This window comes from Podarcis vaucheri (assembly GCF_965113315.1).
Source record: "Podarcis vaucheri genome assembly, chromosome: 1".
Taxonomy (NCBI): Eukaryota; Metazoa; Chordata; class Lepidosauria; order Squamata; family Lacertidae; genus Podarcis; species Podarcis vaucheri.
The window spans coordinates 88,610,565-88,632,513 of record NC_138759.1 but is presented as its reverse complement, the minus strand read 5'-3'; the positions used below and the strand labels follow the sequence as shown (position 1 = coordinate 88,632,513).

Below are 21,949 nucleotides of genomic sequence, written 5' to 3'. Positions count from 1 at the left end.
AATACTATCAGGAAAGACCATAACTAGGGTAATAACCATCTGGACATAGGCTTAAAATGGCTGCCAGATCCCAGTGCATTAGGGATACCTGGGAAATTGTGAAAGGAGGGTTTCTCAAATTGAGAAAGGTGGGGTTTCTGGGTGATTGGATAAGATGAAGAGTTAGAACTTTTAACCCAAAATTCACATCTTTGAACCTTTTTTATTAAAAAGACTACAGTTTTTTTAAATATTTAGCCATAGAATAAACACCGCTACACAGTTCAAAGCCCTCTGCCTTTCCTGGGTGACATCAGCAGCCTCCCAGCCCTTCCTCAAAAGGCCCCTATCATGGAGCATTATGGCGCTGTTGCCACCAAAGGAGAGGAAGACAGCTTAGAGCTTCAGAGAAAAACACAAACATATAACATGCCTCCTGCACCAGAATGGGAAAGCTAGGGCTTCTGGCTGGTGGTAGGGGTAGCAAAATTTGTGCTCAGGACACAACACAAAGGCGAGCAAGCTCCACACTCAGTGCTACGTGGCTGCCCATTTCCAAAGTGCAGACATTAGGAGGAAGCTGTATTAACAGGCATCCTCCCCTCAACATTTGACTGGGGCTGGGATGGGATGGGGCAGGCAACACAGGTCAGAAAGGAAACCAACTCTGGAGAACAAGATCATTTTGCATTTAAAGAAAATCATTGCCCCATGACTGAAGGAACCTGAGACAGGCAGCCATCCTCGATACAAAGAGTGGGCCAGTGACTGACTCAGCAAGCGATGAAACTTGAAGGGTGCAAAAGGCAAGAACTGGGGTCTTGCAAATGTGCTTGGAATTGATTGGTGGCCCCTCTTGCTGAGAGGCAGCACCTTCACCTTGATCATAAACTCTCAGAAGTGCAGTTTAAAATGCTGAGGCCTGCAGGGCAAGCTATCACAGCTTTAGGGCCTGCATCTGCAAAGCTGCAGTCACTTGTGAGAATGTGAAAGCGTCAGGAATCGCCTGGAAGTGCCCAGCTTGAAAATTTTCAACAACAAGAAAATGGCCAATTCATGACACTCCCCAACCCACTCAGCTTCTCCAGCAATCATTGGAAAAGAGGCAAAAAATGAGATCCATTACTGGGAGCAAACAGTATCCACTCAGTCGAGAACGCTATTACTGAAGACAGACTGCTGCCTCTTAACAAAGATACACTCCCAATCGGGGGCATCTCTGTTTCCATTTAATTAAAAACCCACTTTATTATTGCAACTTAAAATCAATATTTGAAAGACTCAGCCATCAGATCCTAGAATTAATATTCTGCAAACCTGTGCAAGCAGCAATAGGTATCAGGGGCGGTAACCACCTTTGGAGGAAAAAACCCAAACAATCCTCCACTCCCATTTAGTCCCTCCTTTCTCCTGAGAACATAAATGGGCACACTACTCCAATTAGCAAAAGACTATAAAGAGTGAAACCCCTGAGGTTTCAAAAGTGATTTGAGAGTGGGAGTAGAGTGGAGATAAGCCTAGAGAGCTTGGAGTTGGAGAATGTTCTTCCCAATGTCCTACACACATCATTCCTTTTCAAGCTGCTCTGCTCTTTTCCCTAAGGCAAGGCTGAGGGCAGCAGAAGATTGTGCTCTGGCCAGGGTACATCATAGGGCAGAGCTGGCTCAGCCAGGCCTTAGAGAAAGGTGACAAGAAGTAGATATAAGGGGATTTTGCTTTTAAAGTGCAGCAGTGGAAGAGGAAGCTTTCAAGTCACTGCAAATTGCTTTGTGTTTTCCCAAGTAAATTAAAGAGCCTACAGACAGCCTGGCCTTGGAGTTGAGAATCTACAGGACCAGACTACCCACTTCCTGGAGCCCAAATCAGGTGTCATATTCACACAACTGAATAAAGGAAATTGGGTTGTAGGGTGAAAGTTAAGGGAAAGGGCTAGTGCTCGGAAGTGCAAAAGCAGCTGCTATTCTTGTACAAGGTGGGCAGCAAAGCTCAATTGTGCCCCCTCATCTTGTCCTGACAGCAAATATACTCCACACGATGTCTCCTTTGAAGCCCTACTTCCCCTCCACCCCGAAATTTCTAACTCAAGGGAAGAAACCCACCTCAACCCGTTTTCTCCATACCACCAATCCCTTCTCCCTCTTCCCAACTAAACAAACCAATGTTTTCATAAAAATATTTACAATGTAGACCCTCTGGCACCCCCCTCCATCCAAGAAAACTGCTTTCCTTCCTACTGGGGGGGCATGAACAGTGGGTGCGAGCAGCGGGGATATCTAGCTGAGGATGCGGCGTGCAAAAAAACAAAATGAATAGACAAAGACAGACAAATTGCAGCAGCAGACCAAAAAAGATTGCATCACCACTAGGAAGCATGGGCAAGACGCAACACCCTGCTTGGAAGGCCAACACTAGGAAGAGGACTCACTATTCCAGACATAACACTGTGAATGTGGATGTTTTGCCGTCCCCAGTCAGCACAGACCAAACTCTGCTGTGTGTTCACTTGTCCTTCCCTTGCAGCTGCAGAAATACAGGGGAGCAGTGGGACCTAGGAGCTGGGCAAGGATTCTTCTTCAGGAGGGAGAGCCGGTGTCGCTTGAGCCTCTGTCTCTCCAGAAAGGCCAAGTTCTGCATCCATCTGCTCCAGCTCCCTCTGATCAAGCAGCTCAAAATCATCAGCTTCCTCCTCCTCCTCCTCCCCAGGCAGAGAGGCTGCCCCCACCTCCGCACTCTCAGACAGCTGGGCCTGGAAGCTCAGTCTCTCCTCGGGCTCAGTGGGCAGGAACTCAGAGAGAGAAGGCCCCTCGTTGTCCTCAGAGGAGCGGAGCAGGGCTGACAGGGTGTTCTGCACTACTGTACTGATAGCGGTGGTGACAATCTCTTGGCTCAGTGAATCGATGTGCAGCCCCAGGCCTTGGGCAGTGACAGGTTGGGGCTCCAGGGCTCCTCCTGCCACTGCCTGCCCGTTCCCGTTGAAGTGCGTATTTACAAAGTGCAGGGGTGAGGCCAGGCACAGGATGGATGTGTCTGAACTCATGGCTGCTGCCGCCACGCCGTCTTTCTCAGCAGAGTCCAGTTGGTGGGCAGTGTGGGCAGGCACTGCAAAGTTGTCATCCTCACTGGGTGGTCCCAAGTCTCTGGAATGAAACTCTTCCACAGAAGGAAACTCTGCCAAGTCCTTGGAGAAGGACTCTTCTGGCTCACTGGGAAGGCTCTGCTGGTCCAGATCTGAAAAGCATATTGGGAATATGAACATGGCCTCCCCAAACACCCCAGAATTCCCTGTTCTCAATCATCAATTGCCATTCCAAGCTCAGCTGCCAGTCTGTTTTCTGAATACACTTACGGTACTTGCCTTTGTGTGCCTCCTTATCATCTTATCCTTGAACAGAAATGTTCTTTCCTATTCTTTCATTAACAGGTCAGTTTCTGCTGTTCTATAACTGTACTCCCTGATTAAAAGTCACCAACCCCACTATGATCTTGCTACTGCTTTTCTTTCTTGTTCAATCATCTCACCAGAACAAATCTGAGCTGGTAAATGTATGCAGTATCATGCACGTTAATGCTGATGTATGAAAGCTGTGTATCATAGTGGCTATGAAGAGTGTGAATTCCTTGGTTTGAATCTCACTTTTGCCATGTACTCATTAGGTGCTTTAGATATACCACCACTATCTCATTCTCACTCCTGCCCCCTGCACTACAATATGGGGGAAATAAAAACATAAGAACAGCCTTGCTGAATCAGACCTAAGCCCCATCTAGTCCTGCATCCTGTTCTCATATGCCTATGAGAAATCCACAAGCAGGACATGAGTGAAACAGCACTCTTCCCGCTTGGAACTCCCAGCAACTGGAATTCAGACACACTAGTGGACGGTGAACAAAGCCATTGTGGCCAGCAGCCATTGACAGCTTTATCATCCAGAAATTTGTCTTTTAAATCCATCCACATTGATGGCCATTACTACGTCTTGTTGGAACTAATTCCATAGTTTAAACTACGGTATGTGCTATGTGAACCTCCTCTTGTTTGTTCTGAATTTTCCAACATGCAGCTTCATTACATGTCCTCAGATTTTTGTATTATGAGAAACACCTCTCTTTCTCTACGCCATGCATAATCTTACATTGCTTACATTTAATTGCATTTCCCATTTTAATGTCTACTTCTCCTTTTGAAGCCCATCGCAATTCCTTTCTGTTTTAACCACCCCTAAAAATTTAGTATCAGCAGCAAACTTGGCTACCTTATTGTTCACTCCCAACTCTAGATCATTTATGAACAAGTTTAAAAAGCACCAGTACCAACACCAAACCTTGGTGGACCCCACTTCCTACATCCCTCTATTGCAGGCATGTCCAAAGTCCATTTTGGGGGCCTCATTCGGCCCTGCTGGTAGGTTTAATCCGGCCCCTGTGGCTGTTTATTTCCTGGGGTAAAATCCTAAAAAAAACCTCCACAACTTTAATCCTGAAAAAAGCTTAAAAACTTTGGTTGGCCCTTTGATCGGCCCTCATGGCCCTTCACTACATCAAATCCTGCCCTCTTTGAAAAAAGTTTGGACACCACTGCATTGGGAAAACCCTTCCTTAATTTCTACTCTCTGCTGTTTCTTAACCAGTCCTGATCTATAACAGCATGTCCTCTTATTTCACAGCTGCTAAACTTAATCAGGTGTCTTGGGCAAGGGACTCCATAGTCAATGGCTTTTTGAAAGTTTAAGTACACTATGTCAACTGGATCACTTCTTTCTCTCTCTCTATGTGCTTGCTGACATTCTCAAACACAGGACTTACCCTTGCAGAAGCCACACTGATTCTGCCTCAGCAAAGCTTGTCCTTCTATATGCTTGGTATTCCAATCTTTAATTATGCTTGCTACCAGTTTTCCCAGAAGAGACATTAAACTAACCACCCTGAAATTTCCTGGATTCCCCTGGATGGTTTGCCCCAAACAAGATGATCCTCAGCTTCAAGTGGCTTTCTCCCAGCACACACCTGAATAGCTGCTTTGCCACTTTTTAGACTTTAAGCATATATAGTCTGGTTCCATCCCGGCTGAAATGGAGCCTGTCCCTGGCTTGTCCCAGAACACTTCTCAGTGCTTAACAAATCCAAACCTCTCCACCAACTCATCCATACACTGAACTGCTCAACCCTGCCTGTCTAGCTGACCTTGTGCATGGAAAAGGTAGCATTTAAAATAAATCTACCGTGAAGGTCCTGGCTCTCAACCTCCAACTTAGCTACCTAAATTGTGTTTCCAGGGTTACATGACATTTCCCCACGTCATTGGTGCCAACATGCACCATGGCAACAACCCTGACCTATCATACAAGGTAGCTAGGATAACATGATAACAAAGCTGATGTGCTTCAAAGCACTCTATGGCACTATACAAACAACAACAATCATACTTAGCATTGCAGGCTGGGGCTCCCTGAAGTTACTCCACCAGGTTCTTCCTCATTGGTAAAGCCTCAGGAAAAGCTCTGCATGCTACTGCAGTGGAATTGGCTGCAACTGCTACTTCTAAGTGTGTAAATGAGCTATTATAGAACAAGACCCAATACTTTGGATTTTCACATACACAGAGATTTAGCAGTAATGATACCACATTACCACTAGCTACTACAACATCTATATAGTACAAGTGTTCTAGTTTTTGGATTAAAATACCATCCTTTATGGTTTTCAATTTACACTGTTGTGTGTGGTTTGGGGGTAGGAGGCTTGCAAATGAATAAAAGTTATGCTCAGGGGAAAGGAAGCTCAGGTTCAGGGCCAGATGCAGCCTTCTAGGCCTCTCCATCTGGCCCTCAGGATTTGGTAAGGCTACACTTCCTACCACACCCTTCTCCACCAAAGCCACACCTCCCACCAGCCCTGGTTTGTACCCTTCCTCGAGTGTTTTTGCCTGGCTGGGATGTGTCACTGAATTCTGATACTGCCTCTTGCTGGCCTGGATGGAGGAGAGAAATGGGTGTGCAAGTGTGCTTAGAAAGTAGCCTACTATACAGAGGCAAAATTTACATTTTCTGCTCAGTCCACCAATCACTGGGAGAGAGGAAATGCTGCCCTTGGTCTAAAAAGGTTGACCACTCCTGATGTAAGGTAAGGCTAGGGTGACAATGAAATTGGTTGAAGAAGTGGGTCTTTTTGGTTTACAGCCTCAAGGACTGCAATCCTCAGTGAAATATGTTGCCTTGGTAATGTCAGCTGTTCATCTTAGGTGGGGGAGAAGAGTATAGGGGGATCAAAGCTCAGGCAAGGAGAGCCTAGAGTGGACAGCTAATCCCTGAAGACTTAACAATGCTGCAGAAGAACTTGGGCTGTTGCACCAGTAACCCCCATAGTAAGGGAGCTACTCGCATTCTCCCAATGGCCTGCAAGTTACGGAACAGTGCAGGATGTCTATCATCAATCAAGAAATAATAAAGACACTGGACTCTGCATGGTAACATGTAAAAATATAGTAAACAAGTACATCCATGTTTCCTGGTAAAGACAGCTGTATTCAGGGGCCACTCAAAATCTGGAAATCAGATTTGATTTTGGTCCTTTTCAGCCCAAAGTTCATCATTCTCATGAATTCTAAGCCCTACAACTACCCTTCATATCCTAGTTTTCATCTCTGAACACTCTAGAAGGGAACACAACTTGTACTCTACTACACAGTGGCCCCAAATAATATGCAGCATTTGGGTTTGGGGAGTAAGAAAATGGCACCTTCAGACACGTCGGTCAGCTGTGGTGTGGTAGCTCTGGAGACGGAGAAGCCTCCACTCTCCAGGATAGAGGCCTCCTCATCAGAGAGCTCAGAGTCTGTAATTGACAACGCCAGAGCTGTCTTTTTCACATCCACCTGCAAAAAGGAGGAGCATGAGGACATTTTTTTGTTCTTGTGACTAAAAATCTCCACCTTACAGTGGAGCCACTAGGTCCCACCTGTTAGCCTAGAATCTCGGCCATCAGAGTCTGAGCCAATATTAACTTGGATTTCAAAGAGGGATGCACTAAAAATATTAACCTTTTACTGAATGGAAACAATGCATGGATTATCAAAAAGATGGATATTCCAATTACAAAAATTAGTTGTAAGATTAACTGTAGAGGAATCAGTGACTTGGGATTCTGCCATCTTATTTTCTGGATTTAAAATTGGACATGCTTATGTGTCTTAAACATTTAACCCACTTGACCCACTCTGACCAAACAGGAATTTGAACCCAGATCCAACATACCAGGTTGGTTATATATCTAATTAGTGATGGCAATAATGAGGAAGAACTATCCTCCAAGACTAACTCTTCCGCCTAAACCCTGAGAGATAGAGTGATTTTGGCTCTGAAAAGAAAGGTTGGAGAGTCAGACGTTGGAGGGAGCATTTGGAGAGAGATGCCCCCTACAATGCCAACCTGACTACTCCTCTCTGTCCCCCTGAATCTGAAGTATCATGCCAAGTTTCCAGGGCAGGCATCAAGGGTCAGGATGGATCTGCTAAGGGGCCACACTTCAGGAGTGGGACCACTGACGAGCCACCACTGGACCTTCTCTGCCTCTTCATCATTGCATTCTCCTTGTTCACCTGCCTTTTGCTCTGGCCAAGACCACTGGGAAAGTGAGAAGGAGGGGCAACAGATGCCAATACCTGCTTGTTCACTGGCTCTTTGCCCAGCAAGCACATAGGTGGTAACAATGACAAAAAAAGAGCAGTTGGTGATAATAGTGTTGAGAAGATAAGGCAAGGCCCAAAGGAGTGAGGGTGGGGGAAGAAGGCCCTCCAAAACCTGCAAGTTCCTAAGTCAGAATGAATACAGTAGCCTTTATGAAGGGAACAAGTACAAGATCTCAGACCTTCCAACCCTGCAGGCAAACTCACATCACTTGAAAGAAATGAATTCTTGGGAATGAAGCTCAACACCAACATGTATCTCTTACCACTGGAGAATACCCAGACAGCTCCGCCTCACTCTCACTTTCAGTCTCTGCCATCGGCTCATTGCCAGTTTCGGGCTCACTCTTTCCTTGACGCTCTATTAGAAAACACATACAAAATGCTTAATGGGACATCAGTGGAACTAGTCCTATAAGAAGAGGACCAGGAGAATATTTCATCAGAAGCTTCATACAGACTGTGCTTCCTCACAGTACGGTGGTACCTCGGGTTAAGAACTTAATTCGTTCTGGAGGTCTGTTCTTAACCTGAAATTGTTCTTAACCTGCGGTACCACTTTAGCTAATGGGGCCTCCCGCTGCCGCAGCGCCGCCACTGCACAATTTCTGTTCTCATCCTGAAGCGAAGTTCTTAACCCGAGGTACTATTTCTGGGTTAGCAGAGTCTGTAACCTGAAGCGTCTGTAACCCGAGGTACCACTGTACTGGACACTAATGCACATTAAAATCCAGCCATCTCCAGTGATTTTGGACCTCACCCCACTGGACTGAATGCTCCTAGCTAGCCAGCCCAGTTTCTAATTTTTACTTGCTGGGACTAACATCCTGCATCCTATCATCAAAAGCTATGCATTTCAGGTACTGTGGAGCTGTTGTCTTACTTTTCTTTTCGTGTTTAAGATGCAAGGTATCCACCTTCATGCTGTAGTCCAGTTTCATCAGAATGGGCTCCAAGCGTGTGTACATCCTCTGGATAAGTTCATGGTATACCACCAGTGGCCACAGCAAGATACTGAGCACTGGAGACAGTCCAGAAAGTGTTAGAAGCATATATTCTCAGAGACAAAGAAGCAGTCAATTTCCCAAAGGATACTCAGTGTCCAGCCATCCACCAGCTGCGCCTCATTAAATTCAATCTGTGTCCCTGTTCCCCACAAGGTGTCGGAACTATTATGTGCATTTAATTTCTTTTAAATGAGCTGGATAAAGAAAATTCCTGGGCATATGCTTAGCTAAGTCACATGTCTAGTTTTAAGGGATAAAACAGCCCAGTTATACTCACAGACAATGTAGGAAATCATGATTCCAGGAACATAGTGTCCTACTATCGCTAAGATCAAGCATCCTGAGCAGACTCTGGCACAAAACTGGAAGTACAAGGCAAAAGGAGATAGAGAAGAAAGGTTTAGCACAGTGGAAGCATTCCCAGGACAGCCAATAAGCCACCTTTGCAATGGCTCAAGAGATGCCCCCAATCCCAGAGAGCCTTGTTCTAATTAATAACTGCTTGTATTCACCCACACAGCCATTTTGAATGCTTTGTGTATCTGCCATGCCAGAATGATTGGCTACTCTTTTGCTCCCGGGTGCTGTTGCCAGGTAGTGTTATAACAGAGCCGGGTGGGGATCCAGAAGTACCTGCAACAGCAAGCTGCATGTCTGAAATAGCTGACTACAAGAGGAAAAAGCCTGACTTTTTCTATGCCGATCCCAACACTCTGAAAGGAGTATGTGTTTGATTCACTATTAGGCTGTCAATGGAAATGGAAGAAATTTGCCACTGGCAAAAGATACTGGAACAGATTTCAGGACTTCCCTCATCCTGAGATAAAATAAGACCCATACATTACTCCCCTCTCTACCTGCCTTCCCTTTAACTGATCGGGACTATATAATATAAGGTAATGCTTTCTCCTCCAAGGACAGGCCATTAATTAATCAATAGAGAGAGCTGCTTGCCATCTATGCTCATAAATCCCAGACACTACAGCAAGAAAATCTGAATTCTGCTCAGGGCCAGAACTGCTCATTTACTGCTTATATGGAGCAACTGCTGCAAGCAACAATCTCACATTTCAATGCAGGAATGAGGCCATCACATGGAAATGCACCTCTGCGATGAAAGACAAATGTCAAGAACAGAGTTACAACACAAATATATCACATTATGCATTTTGGATTACTAAACAGAACTGGGTGACAGCGGAGGAAAAAGAAACAAAGAAGTGACATCTACAAAGCAACATCAATACGTATGTGCGGGCTAAGCGTATGTCTGCCCTCAGCTGTTTTTCTCAGGATAGTTTCTGGAACACACTGTACCTTGTCTGTACTGGCATACTTGGTTAAAACCCTATTCCCATTTTTTGTTTCCACATATATTGTGAAAAATACTAGATTCCCTTAAAATTGCTGTTTGGAATACAACGTTTACACCACATGTTGTTGTGTATGCACATCCTTTCTTAAACTGAAGCAATATCCATGTAGAAAAAATAATCCAGTGTGAAGAAGCCCTAAGTGCTAGGAGCAACTGTGGATATGTATTTGTATTTGAATAAATGTATGTGAATATGTATGTATGTATGTATGTATGTGTTAACAAGTCACGGCCCAAAGGCAGCATGGGGGAAAGTAGCCATGTTCTAGGATTTTCCCTGAGAGGGCCTGATGACTCCCAGCTTACCTTAGCAGGGTTTTGCCTCTTGTATTGCAGCAGCTCCTGAAGGTACAATCTGAAGGTAATCCAGCTCTCTGCCAGGAAACGACAGAGCTCTGGGACACTTAACAAGTGAGGCTGCGCTCTTGCCATCTCACTGTCACTACAGGGATGGAAACAATGTATCAGCACTTTAGACCTTCCAGGTACGCTTGCCACAAGCAACAGAGAATCACTTCCTGCAGGCAGTATTAACAGAAAGCTATCAAAGTTGTTGTGGAACAAAGTTATGGCCAAATGTTGACCTCTTTCAATTGTTCCATATGTGTAAGTAATTCAGCTTGCCTCTCCCCTCATTGGTTCCTCCAACTCCCCCAGAGCCAATTTGTGGGGTGGGGGAAAGAGAGGAGGGAAAGCCACAAGCAAAGTTCCTGAGCAGGGCTTTCACCAATGGGGCTGGTTAGGTGAAGCCCACCCAAAAGGGGCAGGATTCAACTAACTAGTCCTGCTAACAGGGACTTGCACAAGAACCTCTGCCTGTGGAATAGGACTCCCTCCCCACAGGGAAATCAGCAAGGGGAAGACTGGGAGACCCTTCCAGAACAGGGGCAGGGGGAGATGGGGAATTGTTCTGTCTGAGAAACTGAAAAACTTGTGCTGATGAAAAGACTGCCACAGCACAACTGTTAATTCCTTCCTACATTCCTTTCTTGGAACCCCATGTCTCCTAAGCCTCAGGTGGCATTTTCCGGACAGACATCCATCCAGTAGGTGACGACTACAATTGAGCGCCTCCTCTTGGCCTTGAAATGCCATTAAATCCTGAGAAGAAGGCATCCATCCGACTCTTCCAATTTCTAGAAACCGAAAAGAGAACCAAACCTGACCCCATTAAGGAAGGGAAATGAGTAAGGAGCCCTACAAACCCATTTGGGGAAGCACTTTTCAGGTCATGACACAGGTCAAAATACTGAGTAAAAGAGAGCAGGCAAGGCAGAAGGGTGGCAAGAACCATCTCCACTATGAAGACAATACAGAGCAAACCTACCTGTCTCCTCTAGGTTCCTCCAATGGCTGCACTGCAGGAGAAAGAAGAAATATATAATTCAGCTAAGCAGTAAGTGAAGTGTGACAGTTTAAATGCTAGAGGTTACTTCCTTCAGCAGCCTGGCCTTCAGCACTTAGAGCATGATAGCTCACTTCGTTAGAGCAGGGCGCTGATAACACAAACCTGCAACCTTGGTATTATCAGCACCATGCTCTAACCAACAGAGCTATCATGTTCTATGTAGCTGCGCACACACAACTACAGAAGATCTGCATTGTTTGATGTCCCAAGACATACTCCAACTGACAAAATTGCAACTGGGGAAGGGGGAGTTCTGAAACTGAGCCCAGCCCACCTCTGCTGAGGAACTTTCTCATAGCTCTGGCCAACAGGTTTGAATAGTAACATATTTTGCCAGTAAGCAATCACCAAAGTCTGAGCAAACTCAAAAAACAGGTGGGGAGAGTGCTCTGGGCAGGGTTGTTGGTACCAAATTTGATATGTGAGAATCTCAGGTAGCTTCTTGTATTATTTCCACAAGCGTTTCTCTTATTCTTGTGTTTAAATACACTTTGGAAAGAGACAGGGATCACATAAAGTTCCAGGGTGCAAAAGTATCTGTGTCCTCATTCCAATGTCACCTCAAATCACACTTCTATACATGCATTTGGCTTTTCCTCTGCTGTACACCCTACACTCATCAAAGAGGTCAGCACTTTGAACAAACTTCCTGAACTGATTCAGATGTAATCAAAACTGAGAAGGTATATGCTACATCAGGCTTCCTCAGCCTCGGCCCTCCAGATGTTTTTGGCCTACAACTCCCTTGATCCCTAGCTAGCAGGACCAGTGGTCAGGGATTATGGGAATCGTAGTCTCAAAACATCTGGAGGGCTGAGGTTGAGGAAGCCTGTGCTACATAAACCACACATTTACTCAAATAACGGAGTTTGGGCACAGGATTGGAATTTTCTTGATGTAGAAGTTGGATTGCCTTGGGACACAGTATGAAGAAACCTTGGCTTTGGTTTCTTGAAAGCAGATTTGTTGGGTGTTTATCTTGGAGTGGATGTGTTGAATAATTTTCTACATATAGCTAACAGATGAAGAATCAGAAGTTCTCATTTTCTCACCCCCCCCTTTTCTTCTTTTTTCTTCATCTTGTTTTTCCCCTTTTCTTTCTGATTTGTGTTTTTATTTAGGATAGTTTTTTAGTCTTGATAAAAAGATACCTGACATCAATCTTTGTATTTTCTTACAAATTTCAATAAAATATATTATGTGAGGGGAAAAAGAAACCCTGGCTTTACAAAGCCACCCAGGGAGCTCCTTAAAATGTGACCTTTGTTTGAGCCTAGTTGTAGAGAAGATGTGTGAATAAGCTCTTTTGCATTAGAGATTTGAAGCTAGAATTCAAAGCTCATCAGATATGACTATCTAGTGTAGCTGACGTGCTATGCTGTTATAATGTGCAGTCAGCTGCACACAGTCTGTACAAGCTACAGTGCTTGGGGCTAGCTCAGGGCTTTCCCCTGGGCCACATACACAGAGCTGACAGGCTGGTGAATAGAGCAGTGGAGCGGCAGAAAGCAATCTTGTTAAGTCTGTGACCCAGATTCCAGGCAATCAGCCCTAACAGAGGGAGCCAATCACCATCTTCCTCGGGCAGCAGAGATTCTGGTGGGTACTCAGGCATTGCAGCAGCCACTGCCCACATGAAAAATCTTGGGCCCATTTCAGGAGTGTGAAAAGCTACTATTGTTAACACAGAAGCCTGGCTGTAATGTTTGTTTACGGCAGCTCCAAATACATGGGCTACTGTGCTTGCCTGTTATTTCAGTACTGTTGCTTGCCAGAGTGCTGAATCCAGGCATCATGTACTGGGGCAGCAGGAACGCAACTGTTTACACCATGCCGTTTTGTACCTCCTAATGCACCAACAAGAAGCTAATGCAGCCTTTGACTTTGTTAGCTCTGGCAGGGGCATTGTGCTGCTCACTTAACAATTGCTTCCCCTTGTGTAGCAGTCTTATGGGCCCGAAAGATCACACAGAAATCTCAGTCCACTGCAACAGCAAGTTATTAACCTTGAATCCACAGTGAATTTCTCAGTACAGTCTCTCTATAAATTTGGCTGTATTCTGCATATGAAAAATGTTCACCATGTTCAGAACTGCTCTTCTTGGCCCTTCAAACAGGGAGGAAGCTGCATTCCTATTTAATGATACAGCTCCAATACGATTCATAAGGATAACAACAGAATCTGCCTGGGATCTAATCAGGATGACTGTGTCAGTTATGAGGGTCAACATTAGATGCTTCTTGGATAGGTGGCTTGTCAGTTGATCTTACATAAACCAAGTTGGATAGTAGTTCTGCTCACCAGGTCGTTTAAGAAAAGTAGGAAGAAAATAACCCTCAGCTCACTATGGCTGGCCTACTATTTTGTCTTATGTAACCCCACAGCAACTCTACTCTTTGCCAGCAGTTATCTGGAACAAAACAGCCTTAACTTAACTCAAGTAATATTTAACATAAAAATAAAATGATGCTGATCCTGCTACTCTACAGGAAATTCCTCCAGCACAGGAAGATTAAAGCAGAAATCCGTTACTAAGAGTGATATTACTGGTGCTTTGCATCATTCTGTGACATGGGAAACCTTCCAAAAATCACAAAGTGAAACTGACATGATACACCTTACTGCACAAGAAGAGTGTGTGATCCAATTTTCTGGGCTGCAATGTTTTTACAAGTCCTGCTTGAACAGGGCACCTAGGTCTCTGTTTTTCTAAACCACTCCCTGCCAGTATTTTGTTTAGGGTTTGATGTCTGGGCACAACAGGGCTGATTAAGTGAATTCAATATTAAATCCAGACAATAGACTCCCTCTAACATCTTGTGATCAGCTTCTCTCTTGGAGGATTGAAGACATTGTGAAATATCATATATACTGATTAATGAAAACCAGACTCTGCAAGTTGTTGCTCATATGTGTCCTAAAAAGTGTCCCAAAAAGAGTTAATTAGAGATTCCACCATGTGGAAAGACACAGCCTCTACCATAAGTGTGGCTAACCCCACATTGTGGGGACCTGATCCCGCCCCCAAGCAAATTTTTATGGCTTACAAAAACTACACCAATTTGGCAGTGGCAAGAAGAAGAAATCAAAGTAGATACAGCACTGAGATGAAGATGGGGATACAATTTGCACACACCCCCGAGCAATCATTCAATGAGTGGAGAGATTTAAACCACTGCCCCCTTTGGTAATCTGCCCTTCCAATTGAGAAGGGAAGCTGTTTCTCTGTGTGCAAAAGAGAGAGTGGGGTGACTCACTTCTGGTTACACTCGCTGCTCTCATGGGACCCCTGGAAGGTTGGTCAAGAACAAATACAGACCTTGGGCGAACAAAAGGCTAGCCACTGGTGCTCCACATGCTGAGCTCACCAAGGGTATATTTCTTGAGGACAGTGAAGGAAAGACATTAGACATTGTAGGCCAACACCACATAGTTGCCTGGTTCTGACTCAGGCACTCATGATACCACTTATTTAATCCAAAATTTGTCAAGACTTGCAGGCAGTTACATCCACACTCCTTAAGCTCTAACTGTACAAAACAAATTGCTACATTTAATCTTTCAGCCAAACAGCATTTCTCACATGACTGCCCTCAACAAACAGAAAGGTGCTCTAATGTGCATTCTCAACATGAGCAGAAGCAAAGAGATGAAAAAAAACAAAAAACGCCAGCAAATATTAACCAAGTGCCTTTAGTCCAAAGAACGCCAATTACTTGCTACTTTTTATTCAGTATAGTATAGCAAAAAAGGGGGGAAGTGTTAGTTCAAGGCTTGGTCAGCAGGAAATCACAGCAGGACAGGAAGCAATGAACTGAACTTGGAAGAATGCAAGAATCAACCAAGATTATCCCTGCTCCAGAAGTACACCACTTCCTTTACTTGTACAACCTTCACTACTTCACTTACCTGAGAAATCCAACAGGAATTGAGGCTTCCATCTCTCCAACAGGAGAACACCAATAAAGCCCATGCTGAGGAGGAATAGAGGACGCAACGAAGTGGAGGAAAACAGCCTGGAAAGTTACAGGGATAAAGACAAAAGTTAAAAGAGGCCATCTCACACTCACTCATTTCACAGAAATTGCTGAGAAAGCACCTGCACATTTTACCCCATAACTTCCTTTCTAGGAGGGCTACAGACTTACTTACTTACTTACTTACTTACTTACTTATGAAAGCTCAGTATCTGGGGCATCAGTTAAAGCCTTTGCAGGTGCCTTGGCACTCGTCAGTGGCCCTTAATCTAGGCCGGGCACAGGCAAACTCGGCCCTCCAGATGTTTTGGGACTACAACTCCCATCATCCCTAGGTAACAAGACCAGTGGTCAGGAATTATGGGAATTCCAGTCTCAAAACATCTGCAGGGCCGAGTTTGCCTATGTCTGATCTAGGCCATATTGTGCCAAATGCTAGAGTACATTTCAAAGTTTTCAAGGTCCAAGTCCAACACTATAGACCAGTGTCCTATACAGTGGTACCTCGGGTTAAGAACTTAATTCGTTCTGGAAGTCTGTTCTTAACCTGAAACTGTTCTTAACCTGAAGCACCACTTTAGCTAATGGGGCCTCCTGCTGCTGCTGCATCGCCGCTCCACAATTTCTATTCTCATCCTGAAGCAAAGTTCTTAACCCAAGGTAATATTTCTGGATTAGTGGAGTCTGTAACCTGTAGCGTATGTAACCTGAAGTGTATGTAACCCGAGGTACCACTGTAATAAATTTCAGAAGGAAAGTCATTACTGAAAGCAATTTCCACTTGGATGACATAGAAGATAGTTCAGAAAGAGGAAACATCAGTAAACATCATGTGCACATGTCTGCAGAAGCTATTTTCCAAAATGACTGTCTGTCACTCTGCTGCAGCTCCTATCTCATGAAGAATGACATCCATAACATTTATGTCAGATTATAAATTTTTAGGTAGTCCAATGATAGCCAATTTTAGAAATTATATTATTCTAATATAACAAATAATTAATAGCCAACAAATGTGGAATGTGGAATTGGGTTTGTGCAACCCAAACTTGCTTTGGACCACCACAATGGTTATACCCAAATTGCATTTGGTCTAGCAACACAGTGCTTGGACACAAGAAACTGTGTGGTGTGAAACTATGCCAACGACAACCAAAATGTGTAAAAAAATAAGATGGAACTTAGGAACCACCAAACTCTGACAAAATATACTCTTCTGTTCACCCAAAGCTTATTGTGGGAATGGGATGCGCACCCCTGTTCCTTTTTATTTTCTACCTATTTGAGCTATCACTGGCAGAAGTTCACATCCTTGAAAGTGTTGTATACAGCTTCCAACTGAAATCTATTATAGGCACAGAATTTCTATGCATCGGACCATGAGTGTACAGTTTAGAGACCTGTACTCTGTGTAATTAAAGGTTTAAAAATTACAGGCATCCAGTCAACTAGAAAAATGATGTTGGTGGCACCTAGTAATTTGAAATATATTAGCCCGAGCATGTAAAGGTAAAGGTACCCCTGCCCGTATGGGCCAGTCGTGTCCGACTCTGGGGTTGCGCGCCCATCTCGCTTAAGAGGCCGGGGGCCAGCGCTGTCCGGAGACACTTCCGGGTCACGTGGCCAGCGTGACAAGCTGCATCTGGCGAGCCAGCGCAGCACACGGAAACGCCGTTTACCTTCCCGCTAGTAAGCGGTCCCTATTTATCTACTTGCACTTAGGGGTGCTTTCGAACCGCTAGGTTGGCAGGTGCTGGGACCGAGCAACGGGAGCGCACCCCGCCGCGGGGATTCGAACTGCCGACCATGCAATCGGCAAGTCCTAGGCGCTGAGGTTTTACCCACAGCGCCACCCGCGTCCCTATAGCCTGAGCAAGGTGGGTACCTAAAAAATATGCTGCTGGCTTATTTTATGTTATGTTTTCTTCTCTTTCTAGCCCTGTATGTATTACTGTTTGAGAATTTTTCTTCTTTTAATGAGAAAATATTTTCTGGCAGGATCTTTCTCCCTTCTCTTAAATTATTATTAAATATTATAACAAAAAATATTTCTAGTTTAAATTAACATCTCCACAAACTGCAGTCTTTGGAAGTGTACTACCAACCCCTACTTGACTCCAGCCTGTGAATCTGCTCTGCTGACAGTCAGCTCATTGTCTGCAAGAGTAAACAGGATGTTTCCCCCCACCCCCAGCTGTATGCTGGATTCCACCACACGGGCTTGTTCAATGTTGCTGTGTGCGCAGAGGCAGGATAGGCAGAAAACAAGGAATGTGCTAGCACTACAGTTCTCATCCACTGCAGGCTTAACAACAGCACAGCTTGTAGGGCTTACTCCCAGCCTGGCACATTGCCAGGGGTTACTACTAAGCTACCAGGCCCAAGCTGGGGATAGTATGAACCATGTGGGTTGTACACAGTGAGTGCACAAATTCTAAGTAGAAACACTCCTGGGCGAGTCTCCAATTATCTGCAGCTGCTAGTAGCAGTCCGTGTTTATCACAAGCCAAGTCCTGGAGGCGCACTTGGCACCACCCGTGCGTCAGGGAGAGGTCTGTTTATACTTTGAGAGTGAAGAGGGAAGTCTACATGACGCTAAACCCAACCAATGTTAAGTCCCACATCCTAAGCTTGTGACTGCAATCCTTGTTAGATCAAGTGTAGAAGAAACCACAAAATATGCCTCAAAGCAAAGCCTTCTTGGGTCCACCAGGGACTTAATCAATCCATGACTGCACTGTGGTCAGGGGCAACAGAATTTCGTCCATACAAGACCAGCAGTAGTCTCAGACAGACAATTTCAAGGAGGGAACCCCACTACTGACTCATGCATGCAGGTTGTTCTATACTCTTCTCTATAGCTCATAGGCAGAGTACATGTGTGGCATGTAGAAAGTCCAATGTTAAGTCCCTGCTATCGTCAGTTAAGAGTCTCAGGGACTAGGGCTGGGAAAGTTTTTGACTTGCGACTCTAGAGTTTCTCTGCCAGTGAAAGTAGTAGACCATTGACCTGCTGAGCCCAGTACTGACTCCCTGTAAAGTAGATTCTTATTGCTGAAATAAGCAAGTAATCCAGGGGGAAGGGTGTTGAACTTACTTTTTTACCCCCAGACATCTGGGATGAATTTTAACAATTAGATAAGCAAAAGTTTGCTACAGGAGGGTGCAATCATTTTTTCACTAGACGTCTGGACCCAACATCCTTCCACTCCCAACGGTAATTATAACTTGAGGCACCATTCTGGATTTGTTTATAAAGGATATTGAAAACTGCTCCAAAATGTAATGTTAGTGCCAAGTAGGAGCAAATGAAAGTTTCCCATGCTTTCCTATCTTTTAAATCACTCATGTCATCTCACAATTTTTGCAGATCTACATGAAGAAGCAAAGATGTTATGAGTTTCTTTGACTAAGCTTTCAGGGTCCATTATTTTAAAGTAATCTGCCTCCCTTCATAGTGCACAGGAAAGAATATTTAGAATTGCCACTTTTCTCATACTAATGAAGAACCACAAAAGAAGGATTTACATTGCTTTTATGATTTGTTGTTGTTTCCAAACAGAAGCTTCTAGATTGCTAGAGAGTGATACCAAAATTGGGCAAAAGTATGGTGTCCAGAGATCTCGTGGTTTTAAAGGTATCTAGCAATTCTTTTTTAACTTTCAGAAGATAGGGCCAAGAATCCAAAAGTCAGATGACATTTAAAGGCGCATCTGAAGTACTTTGGGGCTGCAGTAGTGATCCAGACAGTCATACAATCATAATGCACATTCCACCCACTATCAATTAGCAATTCATCTCAGTGTTCCTTCACATTGCTCTTACTTCTGGGAGAAGTGCTGCTCTTTTCAGAATGACTCCAACTTGTGGGGGATGTCCCTGCACACCTGTGCCTCCTTTAAAATAGGATAATCCTTGGCCATGGAGGGAATTCACAACCAAATATCCTCCATTCTCAAATGCTTTATTGCTCATATCAACTTTGATCTTTTACACATGCACTGTGTAGTTTTACCTGTTGCAAGGCCTTTCCATCACCATTGCATAACTACATTTTACCAGATCTCTCCCTTGCAACTACCACTCAACTTCACAGCCCTAGATTCCCTTCCACAACTGCAAATTTCTTACCTATTCCACTTTCCTCAATTCCTCATACTAGCCTCCCCAGTACCTTTCCCCACAATTCCCTAACCTCAAGAGACCTATTTCCAAATGTCCCAACCAAAATCTTTGCACAAATTGTATGTGTGTTTTGATTGATTTGGGGAGACCTTGGTCCAAACTCCAGCTTACTGACTTGGGCAACTGATTATTACTAAGCTCAACCAACCCTACAGGGTTGCTATGAGAATAGCCAGAGAAACCCTATACAGTGGCACCTCGGGTTACATACGCTTCAGGTTACAGACTCCGCTAACCCAGAAATAGTACCTCGGGTTAAGAATTTTGCTTCAGGATGAGAACAGAAATCGTGCTCCAGCGGCGCAGCGACAGCAGGAGGCCCCATTAGCTAAAATGGTGCTTCAGGTTAAGAAGAGTTTCAGGTTAAGAACGGACCTCCAGAACAAATTAAGTACTTAACCCGAGATACCACTGTATATGAAAACCTGAGATCTTTAGAGAAGGGAAGGTTTACATTAATAGGTAAAACATAATCGCATGGGGCTATCAACTTATTCCAGAATAATGCATGGCAGATACTCAGAATGAAACAGAATGGCTATTCCTGAGCAATCCTACCCTTGACCCACATCAGAAAACGCTACCCTAAAGCTGCCACACAGGCCCACTTCACACCAGACTGGCAATTCCTTTCCCTTCGAAAGCTTCCCTGCAGACAACTGGAATATTATGAGGAGCACAAGCTTATCCACATTTACTCTGAGGTAAGTCCAACGGATTTCAATCGGGGTCTACTCCCAAGTAAGCACGCGTAGGAGAACAGCTCTTATGTGGTATTAAATTTGCAGCAGGATAGGTGACCCTAGGCCCGGGGCTCTCTTGCAGCCTGGCCTGCTTCCTCTCGCCAAGAGAGAACCGGTCGCCCAGCTGAAACCACGTCAGGCGCATCCACGACCTCATCTACCTGCCGGCTCTACTTTCAGCCCCCTTCGCGCGGTTCCTAACCGCCGCCGCTGCCACGCACGTGAACAACACCCCCCCCCCGCGCGCGCGCTACCTCCCGGGGCCCCATCCTGCGCCCCCCCCCGTAGTGGCCTCCGCCTCCTCTCACCACAGAGCAGCTCCGAGCGCGGCGGCCCCGGCCAGGCTCTGCGGCGGCCTCTCCCAGACCAGTAGCCGCTGCACGGCGGCCACCGTCGCCTCCCAGCCCCTCAGGCGCCGCCTCAGGTGGACGGCCAGAGCCAAGACCTCCTGCTCCTCCTCCTCTTCCTCCTCGCCTCCGGCCGCGCAGCCACCGGGCACCGGCACCGGCTCCCCTGCCTCTGCCGCCGGGACATCCGAGCTGCCGCCGCCGCCGCTCGCCATCTCTTCAGCCACCGATCAGGAAGGGGGCGGGGGAGGAGCGAGGAGTCCTCCTGACAGCCGCGGCCGGAAGCAGCCGCAACAGCCATACAGACGCCGAGGCCGAGCGACTCAGCGATCACGTGCATCGGCCTCGGAGAGTGAAGCGGGATGTTTTCATGCGACACGCATGCGCAAGCCGCTCAGTCCCTACTATTCAAGAATAGAGATAGGAAAAGTTGAGAGCGGCTACTATTCGGCTTCCTGCAGAAATAGAAATCCTGGGGTTTCTTTTGAGGCTGTTTCAACCTTCCGCTTCCAGGGCGAAAAGGAAAAGGCCGTATATTGGAAAACCATGGAGAAATTATAGCTACGAGTGGGCTGCGGAGTATGCCCGCCGCTCCCTTCTAAAAAGAAAATAAAAACCAATAAAGAAGGGACGGGTCGTATTCTTTTTTAATTCAGGTTATTTCGTTTGGAAAAAATGTATGTGTGTGTGTTTAAAGAAGGGTTTAAAACGTTTTAAGAATTGCTCTGTCAATAGTAACACAATCCATTGTCCTTATATTGCAGGTGGGGAATATGGCAGTGACAGTGGCTTCTGACAGCTTTCAGCGTAGAGGTGGAGCTAAGACGAAACATTTCTCACTAAAAATAAAATAAAATGCATGCCTCACAATACTGCAGTATTCCAGAACCTATATTAGCACAACATATTAATTAGGGCAACAAAAATGTCACAAAATGGCATGCAAGCTTTTGAGTTCTCCAGAAGTCTTCATCAGGCAAAATGGTAAACAGCAGGGTGGGTGGGAGAAAATGTAGACTGGTAGCAAAGCCACAAGGTATCTTGCAAAAGGCTTAAGATGGAATGATGCATTCGTGGCTTTACCTAACTCCCCCCCCCCCCCCCCGCTTTCCCCTGCTTTGTTTACCATCTAGTCTGATGAACAATTTCTGGAGAACTAAAAAGCTTACGTGTTAAATTACTCATTTTTTATTTTCTTTTTTGAATAACTTTTTACTGTGTTTTATAAACAAGAATGTTATACAAA

At 45.1% G+C, this 21,949-nt stretch overlaps 1 protein-coding gene across 1 annotated transcript; it reads right to left on the bottom strand.

Moving 5' to 3' along the window:
- Positions 1-182: 182 nt before the first annotated feature.
- RETREG2 (reticulophagy regulator family member 2) lies at positions 183-21,059 on the bottom strand. Its single transcript, XM_082201678.1, has 9 exons — positions 20,665-21,059; positions 15,361-15,467; positions 11,370-11,400; positions 10,349-10,484; positions 8,945-9,029; positions 8,544-8,681; positions 7,927-8,021; positions 6,715-6,850; positions 183-3,207 (listed from the first exon to the last, which is right to left on the bottom strand). The coding sequence occupies exons 1-9, from the start codon at positions 20,916-20,918 to the stop codon at positions 2,528-2,530; spliced, it is 1,662 nt and encodes a 553-aa protein (XP_082057804.1). The 5' UTR covers positions 20,919-21,059; the 3' UTR covers positions 183-2,527.
- Positions 21,060-21,949: the final 890 nt, after the last annotated feature.

What these genes read in the sequence shown, in the direction of transcription:
- RETREG2 (XM_082201678.1), bottom strand. Translation starts at nt 20,918, where the DNA reads ATGGCGAGCGGCGGCGGCGGCAGCTCGGATGTCCCGGCGGCAGAGGCA. An exon ending in TCTTAAACACGAAAAGAAAA is followed by an intron (nt 8,022 to 8,543) that starts GTAAGACAACAG and finishes GTTTTCTAATAG; the next exon opens with AGCGTCAAGGAAAGAGTGAG. An exon ending in TGTCTGGGTATTCTCCAGTG is followed by an intron (nt 6,851 to 7,926) that starts GTAAGAGATACA and finishes TCCTTTTTGCAG; the next exon opens with GTGGATGTGAAAAAGACAGC.